The sequence below is a fragment of the Pleurodeles waltl genome, chromosome 1_2 (genome assembly GCF_031143425.1).
Source record: "Pleurodeles waltl isolate 20211129_DDA chromosome 1_2, aPleWal1.hap1.20221129, whole genome shotgun sequence".
NCBI lineage: Eukaryota > Metazoa > Chordata > Amphibia > Caudata > Salamandridae > Pleurodeles > Pleurodeles waltl.
The window spans coordinates 415,985,112-416,011,535 of record NC_090437.1 but is presented as its reverse complement, the minus strand read 5'-3'; the positions used below and the strand labels follow the sequence as shown (position 1 = coordinate 416,011,535).

The 26,424-nt window shown below is 43.7% G+C and overlaps 1 protein-coding gene across 1 annotated transcript in view; it reads left to right on the top strand.

Moving 5' to 3' along the window:
• LOC138300740 (E3 ubiquitin-protein ligase TRIM32-like) overlaps positions 1–16,726 on the top strand; it is a 128,143-nt gene extending 111,417 nt beyond the window's left edge. Inside the window, exon 3 of the mRNA XM_069240471.1 lies at positions 13,452–16,726. Within this exon, the coding sequence (XP_069096572.1) occupies positions 13,452–13,799 (348 nt within the window). The 3' untranslated portion in view covers positions 13,800–16,726. The remainder of the gene's footprint in view (positions 1–13,451) is intronic.
• The last annotated feature ends 9,698 nt before the right edge of the window (positions 16,727–26,424 follow it).

Here is a 26,424-nt window from a genome sequence, read left to right as displayed (position 1 = left end):
GAGCCTGAGCTAGGATACACTCTGCACTTCCCAGAATTTCCCAGAGCCAGAGCGTCATCTCCTCAATCGAAAGAATTCTACAAGGCTATGCACTTTACCTTTTGGCGAGCTGACTTCGGGCTCTGTGGTTTCGAAATGTGTCCTGCTTGGATTCCCACTGGGGGGTTTGCCCTCGGCACCAGTCCAGCCCTTTAAATCCATTGCCAGATCTGGATCTGTTCCGGTAGCAAATCCAACATCTTAACCTGAGTCTGCTCCAGTGGTGCTGCTCGCAGTGCTGCTGACACCCCTCAGCTGTGTCAACTCCATTGTAATTGCTGACTCTGATACAGAGCTGGATCAGCAGTGTCCAAGGTTGACTCTGGCACCAACCGGACCAACACCCTCCGGGTCAGAGACAGTGCTTATATTTTTTGACAGGCCCTTTGAGGAATATGCTGGGGCAGATCTGAGGATCCCTATGGCTATCCTGAACACCTTGAGGAGCCCTCGGCTGAGGATAACTGGTATGAGGAAATGGCTGACATCAGTGGTCTGGACACCTCGTCAGACACTGGCCTGTAATCTCCTCCCAGGGGCGCTAGTGCAGAGGAAAGAGCTTCTTTTATCATGGTGGTGCAGAGGGTAGCTAAGGTCTTTGACCTTACACTGCTGTTGTTGGCAGTCAAGACCGTTGTCTAGAAAGAGATGCTTCAACCTAGGGCATACCCAACAGTCCCTCTCCCTCCCTTCAATAATGCCCTCACTAATGTCCTGCTCAAGGTCTGGGTCAAGCCCTGCATAGGTGCTCATGTACATAGGCAAATGGCCTGCCACCACCCCCCGATCCTGGGGGTCCAGCTATCTTCACCCAGCACCCCACTTCTGGGACCCTGGTTGTGCAGGTCTTGATGTCCAAGGTTAACTCTGACCTGTCCCCTACCATACCACTGGAAAGGTAATTCAAGAGGCTGGACACATTTGGTAATGGTAAAAAGATTTTATCTTTCACCAGCCTTGCACTGCGGTCCATGGACACCACCTCTAGGGCCAGTACACCCATAAACGGTGGGGTTCAATTTCGTAAGTGCTGCCCATGGTCTCAGATGAGGCCTGAGACATCCTGACTAAGGCTATTGCCAGTTGCAGGGATGCAGCACAGTTCACAATATTCTGCAGACCGGACACAACAGACGTGCTGGGTAGAGCAATTGCTTCATCAGTGGTGCTTCGTTGCCACTCTTGGCTGGGGTCAACTGGCTTCTCAGGGCATGTCCAGGCATTCCTTCTGGGCATACTCTTTGATAACACTCACCTTTTCTACAAAAAAGGCAGATTCAGAGCTCGAGCACTTCAAGGTCAGCAGGGCCCCCACAAACATGGCCCCACTTCAACATCATTCTTTCTTCTGATCCTTCCATGGCTACAGTAGGAGCTACTACGAGTCGCGTCCATTTTGACTCTTCCACTACAGCCAGCAGGTGCTCCAGTCTTTTCGTGACTGCGGATGCAGCTCACACAAGCCTCGTGGGACCCAAACCAGAGATTTTTCCAGTCTGCCACCCCTAGTAGCCTTCAATACTTTTTAACATGCACTTGCAACATCACAAGCAACCGGTTGGTGACAGGATCCAGCATTACCTGCCCCGCTGCCAGTCTTTAACTTCAGACAAATGGGTGCTCCAAATTATTCCACGGGAATACATCCTTCCCTTAATGGAAACACCGACATCCATGCCACCATCCACAGATCAGCTGAAGGAGGATCATCATTCCCCATTGCATCAGGAAGTACAGGTATTTTGGCCAAAGGGGTCATCAGGAGGGGGCTGACATCTGAAGTAGGGAGTAGTTGTTATTGACTGTACTTTCTGGTGCTGAAGAGAAGTGGAGGCCTCCACCATATTCTAGGTTTGCACACTCTCAACTACTTCCTAAAGAAAGAGAAATTCAAAATATGTGCTCACGTTAGCTCAAGTCCTGTCTTTCTGGGTCAGCAGAGACTGGATGGTTGCACTGGATTTGCAGGATGCATATTTCCATATACCTGTCCTATCGGCCATGGACGTTACCTGTGGTTCACAGTGGGCCACCAGCACTTGTAGTTCACTATGCTCCCCTTTGGCCTTACTAACGTCCCTTGGATTTCACAAAAGGAAGGTGGTGGTCACAGCTCATCTGCAGAGGCCAGGGTTTGCAGCCTACACCTACCATGACGATTGACAGTTGATGGCAGGGTCACCCCAGAAAGTAATCATCCATCACCAGACTACAACAGACCTCTTCTCTTGTTCGGGTTCACTATCAACATGAAAAAATCACACCCAACTCCCTCCCTGATGCTCCCATTCATCTGAGCCATTCTAGACACAAAGTGCAATTCCATTCCTATTCTCTGGAGCCGTGAGTCCAAGATATTCAGGTTATGATACCAATATTTCAGCCTGTAGCCTGTATTTCGGTGAGACTGACTCTGAGGCTGTTGGGGCTCCTGGCCTCATACATCCTATTGGCGACAGCATGACCACTGGCTTATGAGGGTTTTGCAGTGGGACCTGAAGTGCCAAGGAGCACAGCATCAGGAGAATCTCTCTAACCTGGTCTAAATATAGGAGGGAACTGCACAAACCTTGTAGTGGTGGTTCCCAAACTGTGATTGGGTCAATAGCAAACCCCTCTCCCTTCTCCCTCCAGATCTCACAGTGGTGACAAATGCTTCACTCCTGGTTTGCAGCCATCCGTTTGGAAGAGATGGATTTCACAGACAACACCACCTCCAAGTGGTACTTTAAGAAATAGGGATGGTGGGGTCGTGGACCCTGTGGCAGGAGGTTCTGTCCTTCTGTATGGCTGGAACATCACAACATTTTCCTGGTTGTGCAACACCTGGCGGGGTTTCTGAACATCAGGACGGATAACCTCAGCCATCGATGCTTCGTGGATCATAAATGGCACCTACATCCAGAGGTAGTGCTAGGTCTTTTCCAGGATTCGGGGGAACCTTAGTTAGATTTATTGATCAGCATAAAAAAGGTACAATGTCAGTATTTCTGCAGGTTGGAGTTTCCAATGCGACTCTGGCTCAGACGCATTTTGTCTCAAGTGGGGCTAAGGCCTCCTGGAAGACTTTACGCCAATACCACTTGTTTCCCGATTTCTCAAGATAGTCAGAAAGCACTGGTCCAAGCCATCCTTGTGGCTCTGGATTTGGAATGGAAGTATGGTATCCTGAACTCCTGAGCATGAGCTTTAGTCCTCTAATCAGGCTGCCCTTTCAGGAGAATCTCTTGTCTCAGCGACAGGGAAGGGTTCGCCACCCATACCTGCACACACTTGGCCTACATGGGTAGAAATTGAGCAGTCGAGGGTCTTTCATCCCCATCCCCATGTCTTTGAAGCCTTCCTGGGAGCCAGCCTTCCCTCCACAAACACTTGGGACAAGTTTGTGGCTTGGTGCACTGAAAAACTTGTTGACCATCTTTCTGCACTCTTGTCTGAGGTGTTGCTGTTTGTTTTGTCTTTAGCTCCGCAAGGCCTTGCTCTTGGCACAGTTGAGGGGTATCTTTTGGCAGTCTCAACTCATTTGTAGTTGCCAGATCATCCCTTCCTGTTTAAGGCACCTGTGGTTATATGTTTTCTGAAAAGTCTTCAACATGTTTCCTTCCAAACCTTTCTTAATGCCCCAATAGGACTTTAATTTGACTTTAACTTTTTGACTGTGTTCACCCTTTGAACCCAGGCATAGTTGCCCCCTAAGACTTTTGACAATCAAGACAGTCTTCTGGTGGCTATCGCATCATCCAGGAGTGTGAGGAAGCTGCAGGCACTTTCTGTTCACTGTCCAACACCAACTTTTCCCAAACTGGTTCTCTGCACTTGTGTCTTCTTTCTGCAGAAGGTGGTGACACCTTTTCACGTCAGTTGAATTATCATGTCTTCTTTGCTCCGCCTAAACCCTCCCAAGAGGAGGAGAGACTCCACTGCTTGGACCTAGAAAGAGTGTTGTCATTCTACATCAATCTCACCAAAGACACTAGCTGGACAATCAGCTTTTTGTTGAGTTCACTGGAGCAAAGAAGGGGAAAGCTGTGCAGAGGTGGACCAGTTCCTGATGGGTTGTACTGTGTGTTAAGATCTTCTATGCATTGGTAAAGAAGCAAGCCCTCAAGGACTTGCAAGCTCATTCCACTAGAGCCAAAGCTGCGACTGCTGCATTGGCTCATGGAGTTCCAATCCTGGACATCTGTCAGGCTGCTACGTTGGTATCCTTCCATATATTTACCACACACTACTGCCTTGACAGTCTGGTCCATCATGATAGGCATTTTGCCTGATCGGGGTTTCAGGTTGTTTGTTGTCTAAATTACTTTGCCGACCCACTTCTGGTCGTCATTGCTTTGGTATCTATTCTAAGATAAGCAATGTGTGGCTAGAAGTCTCTCTGATGAGCACATTACTTGCTTTTGGTAATATCTTATCTGGAAGAGACTCTACCTAGACCCAGATTCCTTAGAAACCCTTCCAACCTACCTATTTCTTTGAACAGGTCTTCCCACATAAAAAGGTTCCTGCAGGCCCGTAGTTTCTGCACACTGGTTAATCAGCCTTCTGAGGTAGCTCTCTGCTTCTGGTGGGAAAAGAGACACATAAAGAAAATTATGTCAGGGTGCTGGGGTAGTGCCTATATAGGCAACATGCACATCACATCAGGTGCAGACGATGCCAACACAGAACCAATCAGTGCCCCTACTGGAGGCGCTGCTTAATATTTTCCAGATCCAGCCTGACGTGTAGGGAATATTCTAAGGTGAGAAATCTACAGCTACATAGAGTCTCTACCAGATAAGCCATTACTGAAGATAAGGAACTTGTACTTTAAGATAAAGGACAAATAATGTTAGACCTGGCATCCTTGGACTTCCTGGATCATTTTGAGAACTTCAGTGCCGCATACCTAGACAACATTGTGGTCTTGAGTTATTTTTAGTCCCTGAAGGAGTCCATATGCATAGCACCTGCACTCAAAGCCCCTGACTTCTTCCAAGGACTCATTGTGCAGACAGCCTTCTCAGAGCATCGCTTAGGGGGGCTGTGGTGTCACAGCTAAACCAATAGGCACAAGATCAACCTGTAGCCTTCATTAGTAGGAAGTTACTTCTCAGGAAACAAAGGTGGCGTGCAATAGAGAGGGAAGGCTTTGCTTTGGTCTGGGAACTAAAGAAGCTGAGACTATACGTGTTTGGTGCTGACTTACGGGTTCAGACAGACTATTCCTATGGTTAATGCAGATGAAGAGTGAAAATCCCAAACTGTTGAAGTGGTCCATTTTCCTACAGGGAATGGGCTTTACAGTGGAACACCATCCTGGAACAGACCATGCCAGTGCTGATGCTCTCTCCAGGTTCTTCCACCGTAATGAAGAGATTTCTCAAGGGATTGGGTAGCTCTCTCTAATTTCAGCTGGGGGGACACGAGTTAGACCTGGCATCCTTGGTGTGGATTTCCCCTAACTTTTTGCCTTCACACTTCCTGTTTTTTCTGACTTCTTTTTTGCTTGCCTTAGGATTGTGTGCACTTTACCCATGTTAACCATAAACAGTGCTAAGGTGCTGTTTTGCTTTCCTTTTCTTATCTTATGACCAAGCTGACAAAACATCTCTGGATTGCACTTCTTAGTTTAGAGAAGACATTTATTATTATTACTTCACCACGAGGTTCCTGAGAGACGAGATTAGTAGGTTGGAAGCACACGTTTAAAAGTAGTCGCAGCAATGAAAGCAAAATATATCAAAGTACTTCTCAATTGCAATGTACACAGCAAATACATGTGATTATATTATAGCATAACTTCAAAGCAAAGAATAAAAGTCAAAATTGCATCACCATAGGGCCTATCACTGCTCGTCATCCTTCGCATGCCTGCAAGTTGATGACTCCTGTTCAACTGCGAGAAGGAGATTTTCCACCCAAACGGGAGGCGAGGCAGCTGACGTTCGCTCCTGACTGAAGTCTTGGAGAATCTCCCCTCGCTGCTGCCCAGGGACACCATTAAAAAGCCTGACCCTTCCTCTCAGAGTTGGAAATAAACAAGCCATTGGAGATTGGCCAGCTCTCCTAAGCCTCTCCTCTTCCCGAGGCTTAGTAGAAAGGAAAACACAAAATATACACTCTCTTATCACGTTATGGTTTGTGTGAATTCAATATGAAAAACACAGCTTAGTCTACCATGTGGAAAAACACAGCTCATCTACAATGTCTCAACTACAATGTCTAACTCCACGTTAAAGCCAATAGGCAGCTAACCTAAATACCAAATGTAATGTCTAATGCCACGTTAAAGCCAATAGGCAGCTAAACTGAATACAGAATGTAATGTGCTCCTGATGAACATTGAACAACTAATATGCGCAGTGGTGAAACACAAAGTCATTGGTCAAACACAATTAATGGCATAACATCTCCACCCTATAACCAATGACTTTCTCTTATTTCAAACAAAAACAAACAACAAAAACATTATAAGCAAATCAGATTTGAATGATAAAAGCAATCACTGTAAAGCAATGGAAGTAGATTAACATATTGATCTCATAGCCTTTCAAATCAGATACATCTACAATGAAAAGACTGAAACTTATATACTCTGATTGGGATAATAGTGTCTCTAAAACAGCAAGTTGATGTAGCATGAGTTCTACTCATGTAAAGGTACACGGTCCACCTGAAAGGTTTGCTGGAATGTAAGTGAAGAATGTAATCCAACAAGTTGACAAACTTTACATTGATCCCATGTAGAACTTGAACTGAAGGCAACAGTTGCGCAAAATGGATCCATGAGGTTTGTACTTTAATCAATCAAGTTCAGGTTGGGGGTTCGGTCCCTCACCTGACCCCACACACAAACACCTGAAGGGAGACCCCACAGCACATTCATGGTCAGTGGCGAGTCGTGGTAGGATCTGCAAAAGAAAAAATTATGACTTTTCTTGCAAATAACATTTGTCATCTGAATTGTGCCCTTCTTTTTCCTTTCCTTGCTTTATAATCAGCAAGACATTATTGGGGCCCTTTGTTATGATTTCTGCAGGTTCTGGAGGGTCATTTGGGGATTCAACCCACACCTTAGCACTGAGGCTTTTATCTGCTGCACCACAGCTTCCCTTTCCTTGCACTGTCAGAAGGGCTGGGGCAGACTCCTTCCTTACCAAACCTCCATTCACTGCACTTATGACAAGTTGGGCAATTCTGTCTCCAATCTGTATGAATAAATCAGATTCTCTTCTAGTTATCAGCATAATTTGGATTTCTCCTTGGTAATCCGCAGCAATCACTCCCCCTAAAACCTGATCAATTTGCCATATCTGTCCTGGTAACTTTCCTCTCCCCAACTGATCTTTGACTGTTTGTGGGACAGATCTCTGTTGTGTGTGCTGACAAATAGGACATTGCAAAATCACAGTTTTTATCAAATTTATGGGAATGTGCATCTCTCTAAACTCCGCCCACCTGTAAATGGCTTTCTCTCCCAGATATCCACATTTCTGGTGCAGCCACTTAGCCATCCCCACCAAGTCAGAATTTTGGGTGAACACTGTCTCTGAAATTTTGGCCTTAACATCTGCAAGGGAATTGAACCAGTTATGTACAAGCCATGTGGAAAACCAAGCGGCTAAGCCATTGGCAGAGAACCAAGAATCAGTGTAAAAATGACACATCTCAAGCAGCTCTTGCTTTAAAGTCTGACACACATTGTACAACTCTGCATATTGGTTACTTTTTCCTTCTCCTGTGGGAGACAACAACTTTTCAGTAACTGGATTGTATAACACTGCTTTCCATTGTCTTTTAGTATCCATGCATTTCAATGAATCATTATCAAACAAACACACTTTTTATCCTCAGGGGACAAGAATTGAAATGGTGCACTCAATTTCACTGGTGACTCCTTTACCTGTGGCACCCCATGCACCCTCTCCTCATCCTGTACAGGGGCTTGTGACACCTGTTCATGTAGGGCTGCAGTGACTCTAGCTCTGTCTTGCATGTACCAGATCCAGTGTATGATACTAGCCTCCTGTGCCTGTCCTATACTGTGAGATTTTGGTGAACTCATCACCCACTGCATGATTGATATTTCAGGTTTCAGAATTACATTATCATTTAATGTCATTTACTCAGTATTCACTAGAGGCCAATACCAGGTCAAAAGCTGTTTTTCAAAGGAGTACAGCGCTCCACAAAGTCAGATAGTTTTCTAGTCCAAAGTTCCAGGGGCACCCTTGTCCTTCCCTGTTCCTGATTTACATGTAAATCAGTTTTTCCCCCTGGCCCTGCGCACAAATCTAAAGTCTGTTGAATTATAATTCCTTTGCCAAATCAAAAGCACGCAGCTGCTTCTCACTCCATTTAAACTCATGTTTTTTTCCTAGTTACTTTGTACCAAAGTGTTAAGATTTTACTCAGATGAGGGCTATACTGTTTCCAAAAAACAAACAAGCATGTGGGACTCGGTTTCTCTTGCTTAGTGCAAATAGTAAGAAACTCTAAAATCTTTTGTTTTACCTGTGACAACATCTGTCTATTTTCTGGATTCCACTGAATTCCCAGAAACTGCACATTTTGCGACAGTACTTTTGCCTTGTCTGAATTAATTTCTAAACATCGCACTTTGCAAAAGCGGTCTGAATATAACATTCTCAACTTTGTGCTCAGTGTAATCTTTTAAGGAATGCACTTCAACTGCCAACAACCGTGGACTGCTCTGCACACCGAGATCTACGCTCTGTTCAATCGGCACACACTGGCCCCCACCTTTTTTAACCTCCTCATTACTGGAATGGGAAAAGCCAGATTTTCCTACAACAGCAGCATTATCTTGCAATAATTTGTTCTGGCTAATTTGCTCTCGTAAATTCTTATTTTCATATTTTCATGTTCTAACTGCCTGCATCTCGCATGCATTTTTCTGTAAGCAGACAAAAGTATCCAAACCCTTCTGTCAAGAACAAAAGGGACATCATTTCTTTCAAAAAGCACATTTTCTAAATATGAAACCACTTTTGCTTTATCCAAGCACTCACCCCAAGACTCACAAAGTCCTGATAAACAAGAAAACATGTTTCTCACAGCACCATAAGGCAGTTTAACTTCACATGCATTTTCAAACATAGTCTGCTGTGCTTCTTTAAATCTCCAAACAACAAAAACAATTACACTTTTAAATAGTGCACTTCCAAGCTCCAATGCGACTCCCAGACTGTCGAACGCCAAAATGTTTTGCTTTCCTTATCTTATCTTATGACCGAGCTCACAAAACTTCTCTGGAATGCACTTCTTAGTTTAGAGAAGACATTTATTATTATTACTTCACCACGAGGTTTCTGAGAGACGAGATTAGTAGGTTGGAAGCACACGTTTAAAAGTAGTCGCAGCAATGAAAGCAAAATATATCAAAGTACTTCTCAATTGCAATGTACACAGCAAATACATGTGATTATATTATAGCATAACTTCAAAGCAAAGAATAAAAGTCAAAATTGCATCACCTTAGGGCCTATCACTGCTCGTCATCCTTCTCATGCCTGCAAGTTGATGACTCCTGTTCAACTGCGAGAAGATGTTCCACCCAAACGGGAGGCCTGGTAGCTGACGTCCGCTCCTGACTGAAGTCCTGGAGAATCTCCCCTCGCTGCTGCCCAGGGACACCATTAAAAAGCCTGGCCCCTTCCTCTCAGAGTTGGAAATAAACAAGCCATTGGAGATTGGCCAGATCTCCTAAGCCTCTCCTCTTCCCAAGGCTGAGTAGAAAGGAAAACACAAAATATATGCTCTCTTATCACGTTATGGTTCGTGTGAATTCAATTTGAAAAACACAGCTTGGTCTACCGTGTGGAGAAACACAGCTCATCTGCAATGTCTCAACTGTAATGTCTAACTCCACGTTAAAGCCAATAGGCAGCTAAACTAAATACAGAATGTAATGTGCTCCTGATGAACATTGAACAACTAATATGCACAGTGGTGAAACACAAAGTAATTGGTCAAACACAATTAATGGCATAACAGGCGCTTGTGCTTTTTCTCTCAGACATGGTAACATTGGCATCTACACAATTGGCATATTCACTTCACTTATTAGTCCCTAGTAAAGTGCATTACCTATACCCATGGCATGTAAATTAAATGCTACAAGTGGGCCTGAGTGCTGATAGTGCCACCCACTTAATAGCCCTTTAAAAATGTATCAGGTCTGCCATTGCAGAGTACTGTGTGCAGTTCCAAACTGTCATGTGTTCTTGGCAAATTAAAGCTTTTGCCTGGCCCAAACCTTCCTTGTTAATACATGTCTTCCCTAAGGTAGGCCCTAGACAGTCCCAAGGGCAGTGGGCAGTGCAGTTAAAAAGTAGAACATGTACTTTTAAGTTTTACATGTATTGGTAGTGAAAAACGCTTAAATTCATTTTTCACTACTGCAAGGCTTATCCCTCCCATTTGATAACATTGGAGTTCCCAATAACCTTTAAGTATAGCTTCCAAAGGGAAAGAAATACATTTTCCAAGTTTGGAGTCTCTGGAATCACAATTTAAAATTACAACTTATGGTGATTTTAAATTGCAATTCTGAAAATGGCACTTTAGAAATTGGCATTTTCTTACTTTAACCAGTTGGGGCCTGCTGCCTGTCTCTGCTCACATGCATGGGGTGGGGTGACAGCTGGGCTTTATGTCTTCCTCCGAGACAGCCACACATAATGGGAGCTTAGTTGTGACCTGATGGACCTTGATAGCCCAACTTGGTCATTATGTGAGGGAGGAGATGGGCACAGCCTCACTTAGATCTTAATAGGCTTTGCCCTTTCCACACATAAAAGGCTGCATAACCTCCTGTAGTGAGTCTAGAGTCAGGGCAAAAAGGGGAGGGAGGCTGTGCACTTCAAAGGCATGTATTTGAAGTCTCCCCCACTTCAAAAGCCCAACTGGTTATAAGTACTCTGACACCACCACTTCAGTATAGTTCTGGACTGGTGGATACTCTGCCAAGAAGAAGGACTGCTGTGCTTCTGAATGACTGCCACTCTGCTGGACTACTACTCTGCTGGACACCTGCTTTGATGTGCTGACCGGCTGCCTGCTGCCATCTCACCTGGGAGACAGAAGGACTGGACGTGCATCTCTCCAAATCAGAGCCCAAAGTGACTCCAAGTTCTAGTTGGCTGAACTTGTGATCTAAAGTCTCTGGGCCATAAATGACTTCCAGCCCCTTGGTTCTGCACCTGGACTTTGCCATCTGTGAGTCTGCCCTGCCAAGCGGTGCCACCCAAGTCCTGGACCCTTGGAAGTGGGCCTAAGGTATTTGCTCCAGCAGAACTGATACATCCTCTGCTACTGGAGCAAAATCGATGCATCACTGCTGCTGTACGGAGCAGAACCAATGCATTGCCACTACTGTGTGGGTCGGAGCCGATGCAACAGACTTGCATTGATGTATCTTGGGACCAACTCATCGCCCTTGGAACCTCCACTGCATGACACTATACCTAATGCAAGCTCCTTGCATCCCTCAGTGACAGCAGCCTTGGCGATGATGCTACAGCTCTGCATCACGGACTCTGCGCTCATCGGAACCAACGCATCATGTTAGCTGTGCTATGGATTACCAACACCAGCCTTCACTTTGCAAGCCCCCCAAATAGGATCCTTTACGATGACACAAAAGGACTTCACACCTCATCCTCCCTGTATCTCGGAGCAAATGCATTCCGTAGGCTGTGTGACACAACTTTGTTTCTGATCCACCTAACACTCCGCAGGTAGGATTTAAGGTACTTTGGTTCGGAGGGCCTAACTGGGTCCATGCAGCCGGCCTACACTACATTGCACTTGACCTGAACTTTTGACTTTGTCCCAGCCCAGAATGACCAGATAGCCCCGCTTCTTGCTTCTAAGCGCTATTTTACAACTTGTGCTTTAAAAATTCATAACTCAAGTTATACTTATTGGATTATTGTTGTCTTGGTTTTGTTTTATTTATTAAGTTAAGTTATATTTCTCTAACCTATTGGGGGAGCTTTTTTGTGTGGTATTTTCACTATTTTACTGTTTGAAGTGCTGCACAAGTACTTTACACATTGCCTTCAGGTTAAGCCTGACTGCTCTGTGCCAAGCTACCACATGGTGAGCACAGATTAATTTGAGGTTTGGTTGTGCCTTCCCCTGACAAGAATTGCGGTGTTGCTTGACCAGAGCTCACACACCAGTTAACCTACAAACCAATTTACATCTATCCTTTATTTTTATATGCATTATTTATCAATTTAAATGTTTTTCAGAAGTCCACATCCCAAACGTTGTGCAGAGGGCGTGGCATTGTATGCAAATTTTGAGAATAATGTACACTTTCTACAGGTACTAAGGGGCATATTTATACTCTGTTTGCACCAAATTAGCGTCATTTTTTTTTACTCTAATTCGGTGCAAAACTAACTCCATATTTATACTTTGGTGCTAGACCCGTCTAGCGCCAAATTTAGGGAGTTAAAGTCATTTTCTGGAAGTGGAGACCTACTTGCCTTAATGAGATGCAAGGTAGGCGTTCCCGTGCAAAAAATGACTAAGGCTTTCATGCCATATTTAGGGGCATATTTATACTCTGCGGCATATTTATACTTTGTTTCCACCGAATTAGTGTCATTTTGTTTTACTCTAATTCGGTGCAAAACTAACTCCATATTTATGTGACCACCATGTAAATAGGCCCACAGGTCCCCTAACGCCTGCCCTGACCCAGGCTTTAAAAAATGGGGCAAAGCAAGCTTTGCCCCATTTTCTGACCCCTCCTCCCTCCCTTGCACCATTCCTGCATGAGAGTATAAATTTGGAGTTAAGGCTATAGAGTCTTTTTTTGCACGGAAACGCCTACCTTGCATCTCATTAAGGCAAGGTAGGTTTCCACTTCCAAAAAATTACTTTAACTCCATAAACGTGGCGCTAGACGGGTCTAGCACCAAAGTATAAATATGGAGTTAGTTTTTCACCGAATTAGAGTTTTAAAAAATGATGCTAATTCAGTGCAAACAGAGTATAAATATGCCCCTTAGCGTCAAAAAATGACGCTAATCTGGTTAGAGTAATTTAATTTAACTCTAACCTGCTTAATGTAATTTTTTGTATGCTAACCTACACTTTGCACCGGCAATAAATATGGTGCCCAGCAGGTGCTAAAACGTGGTGCAAGCCGGTGCAAAACGTTTTGGTGCAAAACTGCATTTGTGCAGTTTTACACCAAAAAGTATAAATAAGGCCCTATATGTTCTAATGCCTTGTCTGAGTTCTCTTTAAATGTTGCTTTTTGGTTCTCATTCGTTTGAACAAATTCGCCTTGTTCCAGAATAGAAAACGAGGTGTTGTTACTACGCCACTTGTGTAATGATATTCATTCGGTGTTCATTCACAAACTCTCTTTCCTTTCACAGAACGAAGATCTACTGGTTACAGAAGGGCAGCTCTTTGGACAACAGCTGGGCTGCTGTCTTAAGGTCCTAGACAGTGAGCATATCCTGAGAAAAACAATTGGTCCAAGCGTAGACAACAAATTTCATTTTGTAAATCCATCTGGAGTCTGCGTTGATCGTAATGACAACGTTTTTGTGGCAGATGAACGCCAGAACTGTGTAGTGATGTTCAACCCTGACTCATCGCTGACTGCGAAGGTGGTGACACAAGATTTAGAAGGTCCTGCAGGCCTTGCAGTGACGAAGGAGGGTCTGCTTGCTGTAGCCGACTGCTACCACCACCGCGTTAAACTGTACAAGTATAGGTAGCGCTAAGAAAGGATTTCCTGCACACCTTGCTTTTGCCTATCTTGGGAGTATTCATATTCAGAAAACCAGACAGGAAAACGGGGGTGCCTCTTTACACTTCTCCCTATAATAGCATACAAACAGCTTGTTAATCTACCAAACCTGTAGGCCACCAATAAACTACCTGAAACCGTGTTACTGACAACAGAGATTCCGCCATAGGGCATTAAGGAAAATCATTCAGACATGTTGGAATACATACAAAAGTCCATTGCGATCTTTTACATCTTAATGTCAATAACGTTAAAAGTAGGCTCACGTAAAATTTAAATTATGCCGACATAGGTTACGTAATTTCAGGAATTTTATTTTTCCTTGTTATGTGAAATTCCCGATATTACGCTCTTAAACTGTCACTGTGTTCACATAATTATGCCGCTTTCAAGGCAAAATGATAGTTCAAGAGGGCGAGAACAACATGAATGACCAGAATGAGAGAGCTGGGACATCTTAAGCATTTTGGGGGCGAATATTCATGGAAAGTGGTGTGTATTTTTAATATTGGAATGAAGGGCCTGTGATACTCGGATGAATTATTATTTTAAACCCGTTCAATCTGCATGACTAAGGTTTGAATTTGGCATTATGACAACATGACTAATCCCTGGCAGTCTTCATTTACTATCTCATATGCGTTGGCAGACTGATGCAGGATCCCAGACTTTTACCACATTGGATAATAGATTACACAAATGTGTAAATCCCACTAAAATGATCAAATGAGCATGTAATTATAAACTGTTTTTAAATATATATATATATATATATATATAATAATCACAAAGTCCTCTCAGATCCCGGCTACATCCACCTGTCAGGGTCAGTGAAAGTCGCGGTATGGGCCCCGCACAAAATCCACCCAAAGGTGTCAAGAACCCAAGCACTCAAACTCGCACTCCAGAGTAGGGTGTGTAAAGTTTATTTATTGACAACGTGTTTCGATCAGTAACAATCTTCTTCACAGGCTATTAACAGATAGGTGCACCACTCCCTTTAAAAACTGACATTCAACATCCTCGTAATAACACTGGAGAAAAGACTTACAATTCCAACTATAAACCCCCGATAATGGAAAAAATACTAAACTGTAAACTTCGTACTTGTATAGCACACTACTCACCCGTTAGGGTCTCAAGGCGCTGTACGCATACCGCTGTGGAACCCCCTCCTGGCTTTTTCCCTGTGAGGTGCCCACTCCTGGGCAACCTCCAAGGTGAAGCCAGGCATCCCAGCGCTGTTGGGGCCTTTGTGGAGATTAAGCAAGCTATTGCCCAGAGTTACAGAGTGGGACCCATGAATTAGATTAGGCACTGATGCAAGAATTATCAGGTCGGAGGAAATTGAGCCCAAGACCCACTGAGGTGGGACTTGAACCCTGGCCAGATTTCTGCATCAGGGTCTGCCACTCTAACCATTGAGCCACACTTCTCCACTTAAACAGATTAAATTCATTATTGACTACATGCTGTGATTGCAAAAGCGCATGAATCAAATATCAACTTGAAAAGCAAAACAAAATGTGTTCTATATCACAATTCTTAATATTCAAGCCCTTAAAAGAAATATTGCATCACGTTTGCACATTGCTATATCAAACCATTCCATAATATCACACAGGTATGGAGACAACACTGTCATAATGAATACATTTGATGATAAATTTAAATTGACATGGCCATTTAAGTATCAAACAATAAAATGTGAGTACATACAAATAATCAATCCACTTACAGACCAAGTGGCCAGAAGCCTACCAATATCCTCTCAGGGAATATGTAAAATACTATAAATGAATCCCCTTAAATAATAACAAACGTGAATCCCCAACCAGACAAACAAAATTAAGTTAAATTAAATAAACAGGTGCACAAAATCATCCTAAGACAACCTGGGGCTTGTCATGAATCGCATAAGGACAGTCAACAAATTGATGACTTGTATAATGGTACATGACAGTAGGCAAATATGTGCAAGAAAGAGGGACACTCTAAGCAATGAAGCCAAAACAGGAGAAACAAGCATCTGCAATGCAATGGGTCTCGCGTTTGCTCGAGGTAGAGCTATTAGCGTTGTAAATTTCCAACAGGACTTTTCTTGCCACACAAACTGAAAATAAAAATTAAAACAATTGACATAAGCGAGCTGATTTAATGCGCCACTGTGAGTGCAAAGAGAGAGACAAAGGGAAAAAGAAGTTCGCTCACAGTGAAAGTTATTGGCAGAAGTGCAATTATCCATGTACCAGAGTCGATGGCCAAGGTGGTAACAAAACCACCCCAAGGAGAGACAAACAAAGCATTTACTAACAAAAACAAAGGATTTTTGAAAGGCAAGCCCATGAACGAGTGATAGTGATGGGGGTGCGGTGGGTGTGGTTAAAAGCCCAGATTTATACCAACACGTCAGAAAAACAGCGCTTGCGCTGCTTTCCTAAACCTAAAAAAGGAATAAGTGTTTAGCATAAAGCTTCACACTTGGAAGAATAAAGGAAGCAGAGAAGTCTGTACCCCTCAAAGTCTAAGGGAATTTGCTCTCTCTCCTAAAAGTGTGAACATTGGTTAAAAGAGACAGAAGCTCCAGCAACATTTCTGTCTCTTCCCAACCTACCAGGAACCAGTTGTTTAACTTCTCGGGGTGGACCTTTGCAACTTTAGCTAAACATTTAATGTACATTCCAAATACATGATTATACATGCACACATATAACTTTTCAAATAAATGCAAAACGTGAATAAAAGAAAGCATATTTACTTATGCAAATATAACTTGAAGTGTAAATATAAAACATGAATAATGAATACTGGAAAGCATTTTAAGTGAACAACAGTGCACACATTTATAAAGCTTCAGTTTCTCAGTGGTTACATCTCACTAATGCGTTAAAATGTTTCACACACATTAACATTATTAATGCACACAGTAAATATGTCAGAAATAAATGTGTTACTGGGCAACGATGGCGTGTGAAGGATGGAGTCTAAATTGTGGTACTCCAGAATAATTGTGTACTTTCTTGCTAGAACTATCACTTTTCAAACCACTGCATGCACTTAGACACTGAGGGGGTCATTCCGACCCTGGCGGTAAAATCCGCCAGGGCCGGGGACCGCGGATGCACCGCCAACAGGCTGGCGGTGCATCCCTGGGCATTCTGACCGCGGCGGTACAGCCGCGGTCAGAAACGGGAAACCGGCGGTGTCCCGCCGCTTTCCCGCCGGTTTCGCGCTGCCCTGGGAAATCCTCCACTGCGGCGCTGCTTGCAGCGCCGCCATGGGGATTCCGACCCCCTTACCGCCATCCTGTTCCTGGCAGTTTTAGCCACCAGGAACATGATGGCGGTAACGGGTGTGGTGGGGCCCCTGGGGGCCCCATGCCAATGGTCTTCTGACCGCGCAGCGGTATTCTGGCGGCTCCCGCCGGCTCTGCGGTTACCGCGGCCGGCGGGAGTCAGAATGACCCCCTGAATCTTTTTGTGTATTTTGCAGGAGTGTATCTTGAACCGGGGCATCACATTTTGTAACTAATTATGTTTATATTCACTGTGCTTTCTGTCACAATGTGAGACCTCATAGCACTATAAATAGACATGTCTCTACTCTACAGTGCAACAACCAGGATTCAAATCATTGAGCCCTCTAGTTACAAAGACATCTGTAGTGATCGCATTAACCATCTGAGCTTTCCGTCTAAATGTATGCATTTCCACAGATTAGGTTAATTTATGCTTTTTTACATTGAAAGTGTGTGCAATATATTTTAAACGGAGTTACCTGTAGGTGACAGGCCAACAAATTACTTATATTACTTTTGTTTACTGGGAAGCGTGGTCCCCATGCTATTTTTCAGGCAGTTCAGCCACTGATTTCATGGTCTGGTCTTACTACATCGAGAATGTATTCATTTTAAATGGCTAAAAAACAAAGAAAAAAATCTGGAACTGGCTGCTGACTGATTTATGAATAAAGACAGCAATATTAATCTTGTGTATGCCACACAAAAGGGCCAGGTGCCAGTCCAAAGTACCTACTATAGCCAGGGGCACTGGAATTATGCATCAGAGGAGGACCAAACAATGTAACCGGGTTGCCTAAATTATACAGCACGAAACTACAAAATATGCAGCATAATCTGGCACATTATTTCGTTTTTATAAATGGTAACACTGTCTGGGAAAGGAGTTCATCTTCCTACTGCCAATTTAAAACCAAAATACAGCAATACGCAACTTAAAGATAACCAGACAGCCTTTGTAAAGGCCTCCCAGTGTGCAGGAACAGATGTCATCATATTTTTAGTAACGTTTGATCAATTTGAGCTAGAGACATTTGTGTTAAAAATTTGCAGATTATACAGCAGATGGTGGATTTGGTGGCAAATGTGGCAATACCAGCAACAACACGGCCACAGAATCACATAATTACATTGGCCCTTAATACCGCAATATCTTTACATGGAAACAATGCTCTTTCTTTCTACAGTCTTGCCTCCTCGGGATGCAGGCAGTACAAAAAAGCATCCTCTGTATTTCTAAATTACAGCATGAAAGCTGACCATAGATCAGAACTTCTGATTGTCTTCTTTCCGTTTTTCTTTCAAATGTCCTTCTCCAGTCTCATGCATGTCTGCCTTCTTCTGTATTAATGTATTTCTGCAACTTGCCCTTAACTGATTTGAAACATCACAACCTCCCTTTCCTTGAAAGTCGTGTACTGAAAACATTGAGACCGAATTATCTTCTAACCTTGGTTTCCGGAGCAGCCTGCTGCCCAGCATAAAATGCTTCATCGCCTCGTTAGGAGTGGTGAGCGCTATATACATGCATGTACGGTACTAATGGCCCCATGTCATGCGTGGCACTATCAGCCAGTTCTGGCTTTTTTACTACGATATTGGGATGTTTAAACCCATAGCCGTACAATTAAACGCAAAACTTCAAGTCCCAGAATACAAAACGCCTTTGAGGGAAAAGCTATGCCTGGATGGTAGGTAACAGCCCCCCCTAACCCCCCCCCCCCCCCCCCTTCCAGAAAGCGTTATTATGCTACATTTGAAGTTTTCACCAGATTTAACTATAGTATTGCAAACGAAGAACAGGCAACCACAGTCTCCACTCAGCCCAGAAACTTAGCAAGGAGGGGTACAAAGCAAAGGGGGCAAAGACACTCTGTGCATTGCAGCCGTCTATTGAAGGTTTTGGTCGGCAGATTACTGTTCACACGTGAAACGCTTGTTTGCGATTTCAGAGCAGATGCTCGCAAACCTCAGCTATTGTAAAACCCCCAAACAGAAAACATGGCAGAGATTTACCCACCTGCAACCAAATAACCACATGTAGTAACAGGTCATTCAATCCCTGCTCCATCTTCACCGGGGCATACCCCAAGAGCCACAATCCTCTCTCATATAACAGCAGAAACTGGGCAAAAATAGAAAACTACCAGCAAAAAAACAAGTTAGAGCTATTTGCATTGTGAACTCCTAACCAGACTTTTCTTGCCACATAAATTGAAAATGAAAAGTAAAACAGTTTCACATAACTAACCAGACTTTTCTTGCCATATAAACTGAAAAGTAAAAGTTTCACATAAGCGAGCCGACGGCAGCCATCAGTGCAAAGCAGACACACAAAGTGAATTAAAAGTTCGATCGCAGTGAAACCTATCCGCAAAAGTGCAATTATCCATGTAACCGGCAAAAGTGCAATTACATATGCAACAGGATCGATGTCATGCCTGGCGCTCAACTACTGCCCATTGAGATCGTGCTGCAAAATAAAGAGAAAAAGTAGTCCAGAAACAAGACAGAAAACATCGAGCCTCGTATGTTTTCAGTAGTTGGTCGGTGCGCTCGAGGAGGGCCAAACACCAGAAAAGGCATGACGTATGTATGCCTTTCACTAATGAAAGCAAGCACATTTTAAAAGGCAAGCCCACAAACCAATGAAACTGACTGACGTGACATGGACATGGTTAGAAGCCCAAAGAGAGATTACAGCAGGTGACAGAGCGCTTTGAGCTCGCCCCTAAAAATGAAGCCAAAAAAGGAGAAAAAGAAGAGCCTCAGATTCCAAAATTCTAAAAACATCAATAGGGAGACAGAGAACAGGAAACTTCTACTGCAATTCAATATCATCCGATATGCACATAAAATTCTTTATCCAGGTTCAAATCTGCTGGTGTCCTGGTATTGAGACAGATAATATACTCAGATTCAAGAACCCACAATCTTTTTTTATCTACCTCCTCCTCTGGTTGTCAAAACCATCCTGTTAATGCCAAAGAAAGAAAGGGTATCAACATTTGTGAATGTTACTTGGCCCAATGCTGTGCGACGGGGTAACTTTGATCACAATTACTAATGGCTGTAGCATGTTCAAGAATCCTCTTTGTCACAGGGAAAATAGTGCTCCCTACATACATGAGCCCACAAGAACAGACCAAGACGTACACACAGTAATCACTGCTGCATGTGATGTATTTGTTAAGACATCCACATTTACCATTCAGCAAATAGTATGACTTGCTTTGCAGGCTTAACATTTATCACATTTGTAAAACCCACACTGTTCGCTTAGCCAGCTCCCCTGTTTCACCTGTGTACTCATGTAATGTGTACCAGAATATCTTTCACTGATCTGGACTTGCGATAAGTGACCAGGGCATGATGTAGTACTTTCTGGCATGTAACAGAGTCAGACTTGACCAGATGCCAATGCCTGGAAATCATATTTCTGATCCTAGCTAATTCTGCATTGCAGGTGGTAAGAAGTCTGACATGAAGTGTGTCATCTCCTGTCCGTATCTTCTTTATCAACTAAGAATCTCTTGATAGTTGAGCAGCTTTCTCACTTGTAGCTATAAGAACCTATTGGGAATAACCCTTAGCTTCTCATGTCCTCATCATCCTACTCTTCTCTCTCTGGTAGGCGTACATGCTGCTATAGTTCGTTTGGCCCTCAAAATTCCCCAAAAGAGATACTCCATTTCAGCTTAGCCACGTGATGACTGTGGGCATGCAAAATACTATTGCCTGCTGTTTCTTTGCGGAAAAGGGATGTATGTATGGAACCATCGCTAATCTCTACCTTTACATCCAGGAAATCTATTTCTTTTTCATGTACTTTGTGTGTGAAAGTGAGATTGAGATTATTTCTCATAATGTGTGTCAAGAAAACCTGTAAAAGGTTCCTAGGGCCATCACATACAATAAAGAGGTCGTCCATACACCTAGTCCTCTTTATTACAACCTCTTTGTAAGACCTCTTTGTTGTATGGGATGGCCCCCCCTTGGAACTTTTTACAGGAAAGGAGTGGTATGCATACCTGTTATTAGGCCATGAGGAAGATATTTACTGATCGAAACGCGTTACCAGTAAATAAACTGTACACACCCTACTCTGAGGTGTAGGTACATATATATATATATGCTCAAAGCATTTTCTTAGTGCCTCAGTGGTTCAGCCATTGTCACATAATAGAATATTTTTCCCAAACATGTGCCTAGGCCTTGGATCTTGGGAATGTGAGGAAAACAACATCATACCCACACTCTCTGAGGAGCTCCATCAGCAGCCATTTTTAATCATCACAATACATTCAGTTCAGTATATCAGTGAGAAACTATGCTCTGTTAAATGTTCCAGCTAACCGTGACATTGTCTGTGCTACTTTGACCTCTATTTCAACAAGCATTGATATTAGGACCGCCACGACCGCCAGACCGCCGGGACGACTAATCCTGGCGGTGCTGGCGGTCTCACAACAGCACAAACGCTGCGGTCATAATGTGGTGTTCGGACTGCGGCATTTTGGCGGCAGTCCGTATGCCACCGTGAGTCAAGAGACCGCAAGACTCGTGATGAGGCCCTATGTTTGGCAAGTTTGGGTTGCTCCCAGTGTTTCTTGGGTGTGATGTTTAGATTGTCATAGTATTACATTTACTTGTATAGGTTAGTTTTTTCAAATCAAAGTTTTATGGAAACCATACATAGCTGTGTAGTGATCAGTGCAGTTTTTGTAAAACCAAACCTACTTTCCAATAGGACATGTGCATAGTTATGCATACTAATCAGCCAGATTATGTATGTGCTGTGCGGTGATTACTGCATGGAGTGTGTTATTAAAATTCTTTGGGTTACAGTATTTGAACACTAAACGGTGGCAACTGCCAATATCTATGTATATGTGCATGTGTGTGTTTTAGGTTTGGTAATAAGATCTTCATATATGTAAAAAAGCAGAACGTCACAGAAGAACGATGGGTTAAAGTGACGTTTATAGTTTAATGAACTATAACTTGCACCCCTGTCATGCGCTGATTATGACCTCACATATTACATAATTCATGTCATGTTAAATGACATCATTGATTATATCACTGATGACATTTCAAATGATATCACTGAGGTCATCAAGCAGTCAACATCACTGGTGACATTAGGCAGTCATTGTGACCGCTTCCAATAGGGTTTGTGGCCTTGAGTAATTCAACAGGTCACACCTGTGCCCAATTTTCTATCACCAATCAAATGACAATGCACATAACCTTTGACCACATGCTGGACGCATAGCATATCTGTCAGGTCACCCACATTTGGTAGGTACATAATCAAATGGAAATTAAGAGGATCATTTTTCAACCAGAAGGGAAGTAGATTTTCAAATTCTGCAATTATTGTTGAAAAGTGCATGCACAACTTCAGAATCGTTTGGAGACAATTTTACTATTGAGGTATCATTGCAGGTAATATTTGTCCACTTGGACTAAATCAATTGCAAATCAAAATATGGCAGATCTGCTTATTCCGATGAAAGCACTAGAAATACACTGTCCCTTTGTTGGTACTGTTTTTTGTAGAGGTGTAACAAACTTGCTATGGAGATTCATAACACACTCTGCCTTGTGCGGCTGAGGGAGATGGCATTCAGGAGTGATGTTGTTTGGAACCAAAGGTTAAAGAGATGTTATAGTTAGGTCTCGTACTAATATCTTAATTTTAATTTGAAAAAAAAAAACTTAAAAAATCACTTCAAAGTAAAGGTTAAAGTGATGTTATAAGTAAGGGAAACATCAGTTAAAACATAGCATTCTAAACTAAAAAAAACACTTAAATTCACCAGTTTTAATTTAGTAAGCTAATCAAAAACATGTGCCCCCCAAGCACTACTTACGACCTCACATATTACATCACTCATGTTTTGTTCAATTACATTATTGATGACATCGCCAAGCTTAGGAGTCTGAAGAAAGTGGGCTGTCAACACATTCTGCACATAGAGTGCAGAATGTGTGCAGTAGGGTTTGGTGAGGGACTGGCCTCTCTGCAAAGACCTCTATACAAGGAAAAGGATGTGCATAGTACAGTTTTGTTTGTGAATGGCCTTTTATGAAAAGACCTCTTTACAGAGCAGAGGCTATGCATACTAGGGTTCGGTGAGGGAGTTGCCTCTCCGCAAAGACATCTGTAAACAGTGGAAGTCTTGCATAGCAGGGTTTGATGACGGAGTGGCATCTTCATGAAAACATCTGTACAGGGAAAGGTGGTGCATAGTAGAGTAGTAGGATGTTGTGAGAGAGCGACCTCTCCGGGAGGACCTCTGTACAGGGTGAAGGCTTCATGTGGTAGGGTTAGATGAAAGATTGACCTATGTGCAGACCTCTGTACAGGGCAGTGGTGTGCGTAGTAGGGTTTGGTGAGAGAGCGGCCTCTCTGCAAAGACCTCTGTATAGGGCGAAGTCCTTGACTAGTATGGTTCGGTGAGAAACAGGCCTCGTCGCAAAGACATCTGTACTGTGGGAAAGCTGCGTGTAGTAGCGTTTGGTGAGGGATTGGCCTCTCCACGAAGACCTCTGTACACCACAGAGGCTGCATGTAGTAGGGTCTGGTGAGTGAGGGACCCCTCCACAAGGGCAAGGGCATCAGGGTATCCTTACCCTGCCCCCTTATGTCCTTTGGTTCCAGGCTCAGGGACTCAGGGACTCAGGGGGTCATTCTGACCCTGGCGGCCGGTGGCCGCCAGGGCCACCGACCACGGGAGCACCGCCAACAGGCTGGCGGTGCTCCCACGAGCATTCTGACCGCGGCGGTTCAGCCGCGGTCAGAAGCGGCAAGTCGGCGGGCTCCCGCCGACTTACCGCTGCTCGGGGGAATCCTTCATGGTGGCAGAGTGCGCTCCGCCGCCATGAGGATTCTGACAGCCCCTACCGCCATCCTGTTCATGGCGGGAAACCCGCCATGAACAGGATGGCGGTAGGGGGTGCCGCGGGGCCCCTGGGGGCCCCTGCCGTGCCCATGCCAATGGCATGGGCACGGCAGGGGCCCCCGTAAGAGGGCCCCGCAAAGTATTTCAGTGTCTGCCTTGCAGACACTGAAATACGCGACGGGTGCAACTGCACCCGTCGCACCCCTGCAACTACGCCGGCTCAATTCTCAGCCGGCGTCCTCGTTGCAGGGGCATTTCCTCTGGGCCGGCGGGCGCTCTTTCGGAGAGCGCCCGCCGGCCCAGGGAAATGTTTAAATGGCCGCCGCGGTCTTTTGACCGCGGTGCGGTCATTTCACGGCGGTACCTTGAGGGCCCCTATATTTTGTTAACACACCTCAGAAATTGTTTTGAAGTCTCCATTAGTCGCTGAAACAAGATTTTATGACATATATTTAAAAATAATTTGATTTAATGAAATGCTATAAACTACATATACCAGAATGCAATGTGGAACTCAGTGAAAAACACCTTGGATTGTAGTCAAAACACTGTTACAATTTGGTAAATATCTATATAGAAAAACGTTTAATTTTTCTTTGTTAAAGTATATATATTTAGTGATGTTATGGAGTAACTCTTGATAAGTGGTGTAACTTGAGTATTTTTTCTGTTACTTTGGAGTACTTTATTTTAAGCGCCGAAATTAGCACACAGGAAACACCTGTGAACAAGGTCTGGTGAGACCGAAACGCGTCAGGGGATTCCTGTTTGTTTGTTTATGATCTCACTAATGTATTAAAAGTTAAGGTATTTTTGGCACAACGACAGAGTGCGGTTTTCTCTTGCTAAAACAGAAAGAGAATCTTGTTTTTTGAAAATATGGTTGTCCTGCCTCAAACCAGCACCACCGGAGAATTAAGTGCGCCGTAACACGCAGATCAGGACATCTTTTCTTTCATATATATATATATATATATATATATATATATATATATATATATACGAGCAAGGTCCTATTTAAAGCCATTATGCACCGTTGAGGACTCTCCTTACTATCTCTTGAGAGTTGCTCAGATCCATTGATGGATAACCTTCATTGGGGCTTGTCTGTGGACAGAACCTTTAAAGGGCCTTCTGCAGCTTCACTTTTGGTAATATAATTTTCAGTAGACATTTATTTGCAGACAACATGACTGTCTGCGTCATAGTAGATACGAGTTGAGGTAAATCACATAGGTGCCAATTTGAAAATCTCTGGCACATTTAATTGATTATGCCTTTTTTGATCTGCCTTTAACTTTGTCAACTGCCTGTCGATCATTTAAATTGTATATGGTGATGTGTGGGAAATTCTTCATCGTGAGGGCTCTGAAATCGTATAGAGGAAGTAAAGAGGCTACACCATTGCACCTGGTTGTGAACTAACTTATGACTGTGGGTCAGGTAGTTACTATGAATTAAATAAGTACACTGTTCCAAAACTGTAAAGGGAATGAAAGAGATGCAGGGTCAGTCAGGGATATCAATGATATCAGGAGAGCCCTCAAGCACCCATGAGAGTGACAAGTTCCATCACTGGGCTGTCTCCTCGTCAGACCGGTGCTGCAATGTCTGGCGGACCATCCGGCAGTCAGGATGGTGCTGATCCGAAGGCAATTTGCCAGGTTAGGGTCTGAAACGAATACTGACTGTAAAAGCAAAAAAAGAAAATTATTTTTGTGAATAAGTGTAGGAGAGAATGAGAGAGTTAAAATTAGCTCTGAACCTTAAACATCACTTTAATGAGTCAGGGAAAAGGTTCAGGCCAAGGTTAAAATCAAACAGAGTGCCTACGGGAATGATGCTCCACTACACTCTACAGAGGGAAAAAGGTAGTGTACCTAATCCTGTTGAGATATGGTCTACATGTTTCGCGTCTTGACGGTCAACGAGTGATCCCACAACGCTTCATCAGGACCCAGAATACTACTTCTCCTATCCAAAATTTACAAAAAGTGCTAAGATGTCATTTACAGAATGAAGACAACTTGTCAACGTCAGTTGGCCCATTCCATAGTTAAGAATGAGCTTCCTAGAAACGCGCTAACCACAACCAAAGGAGAATTATTGTTCCATCCCCCGGTGAAGCAGAAGACCTACCCTCTGCAGCGCGCCTGAAAACGTAGTAGTTACATCCGTGTGGAACATGGGCTGAAACAAGTATGAGTTGATGAGTAGGTAGGACAATGAAGGGCATGAGGTGAAGGAGGGGTGAATACGTCAGTGCGGGCCCAGTGTGTAATGGAAGAGCAGTGTGTGAGTGTAGTGAGCACTATCTTCCTCACTGTCCTGTACATTGAGGTCCAGATTTAGAAGGCCCTAGTGCCACCGGAGTGTCACTTATT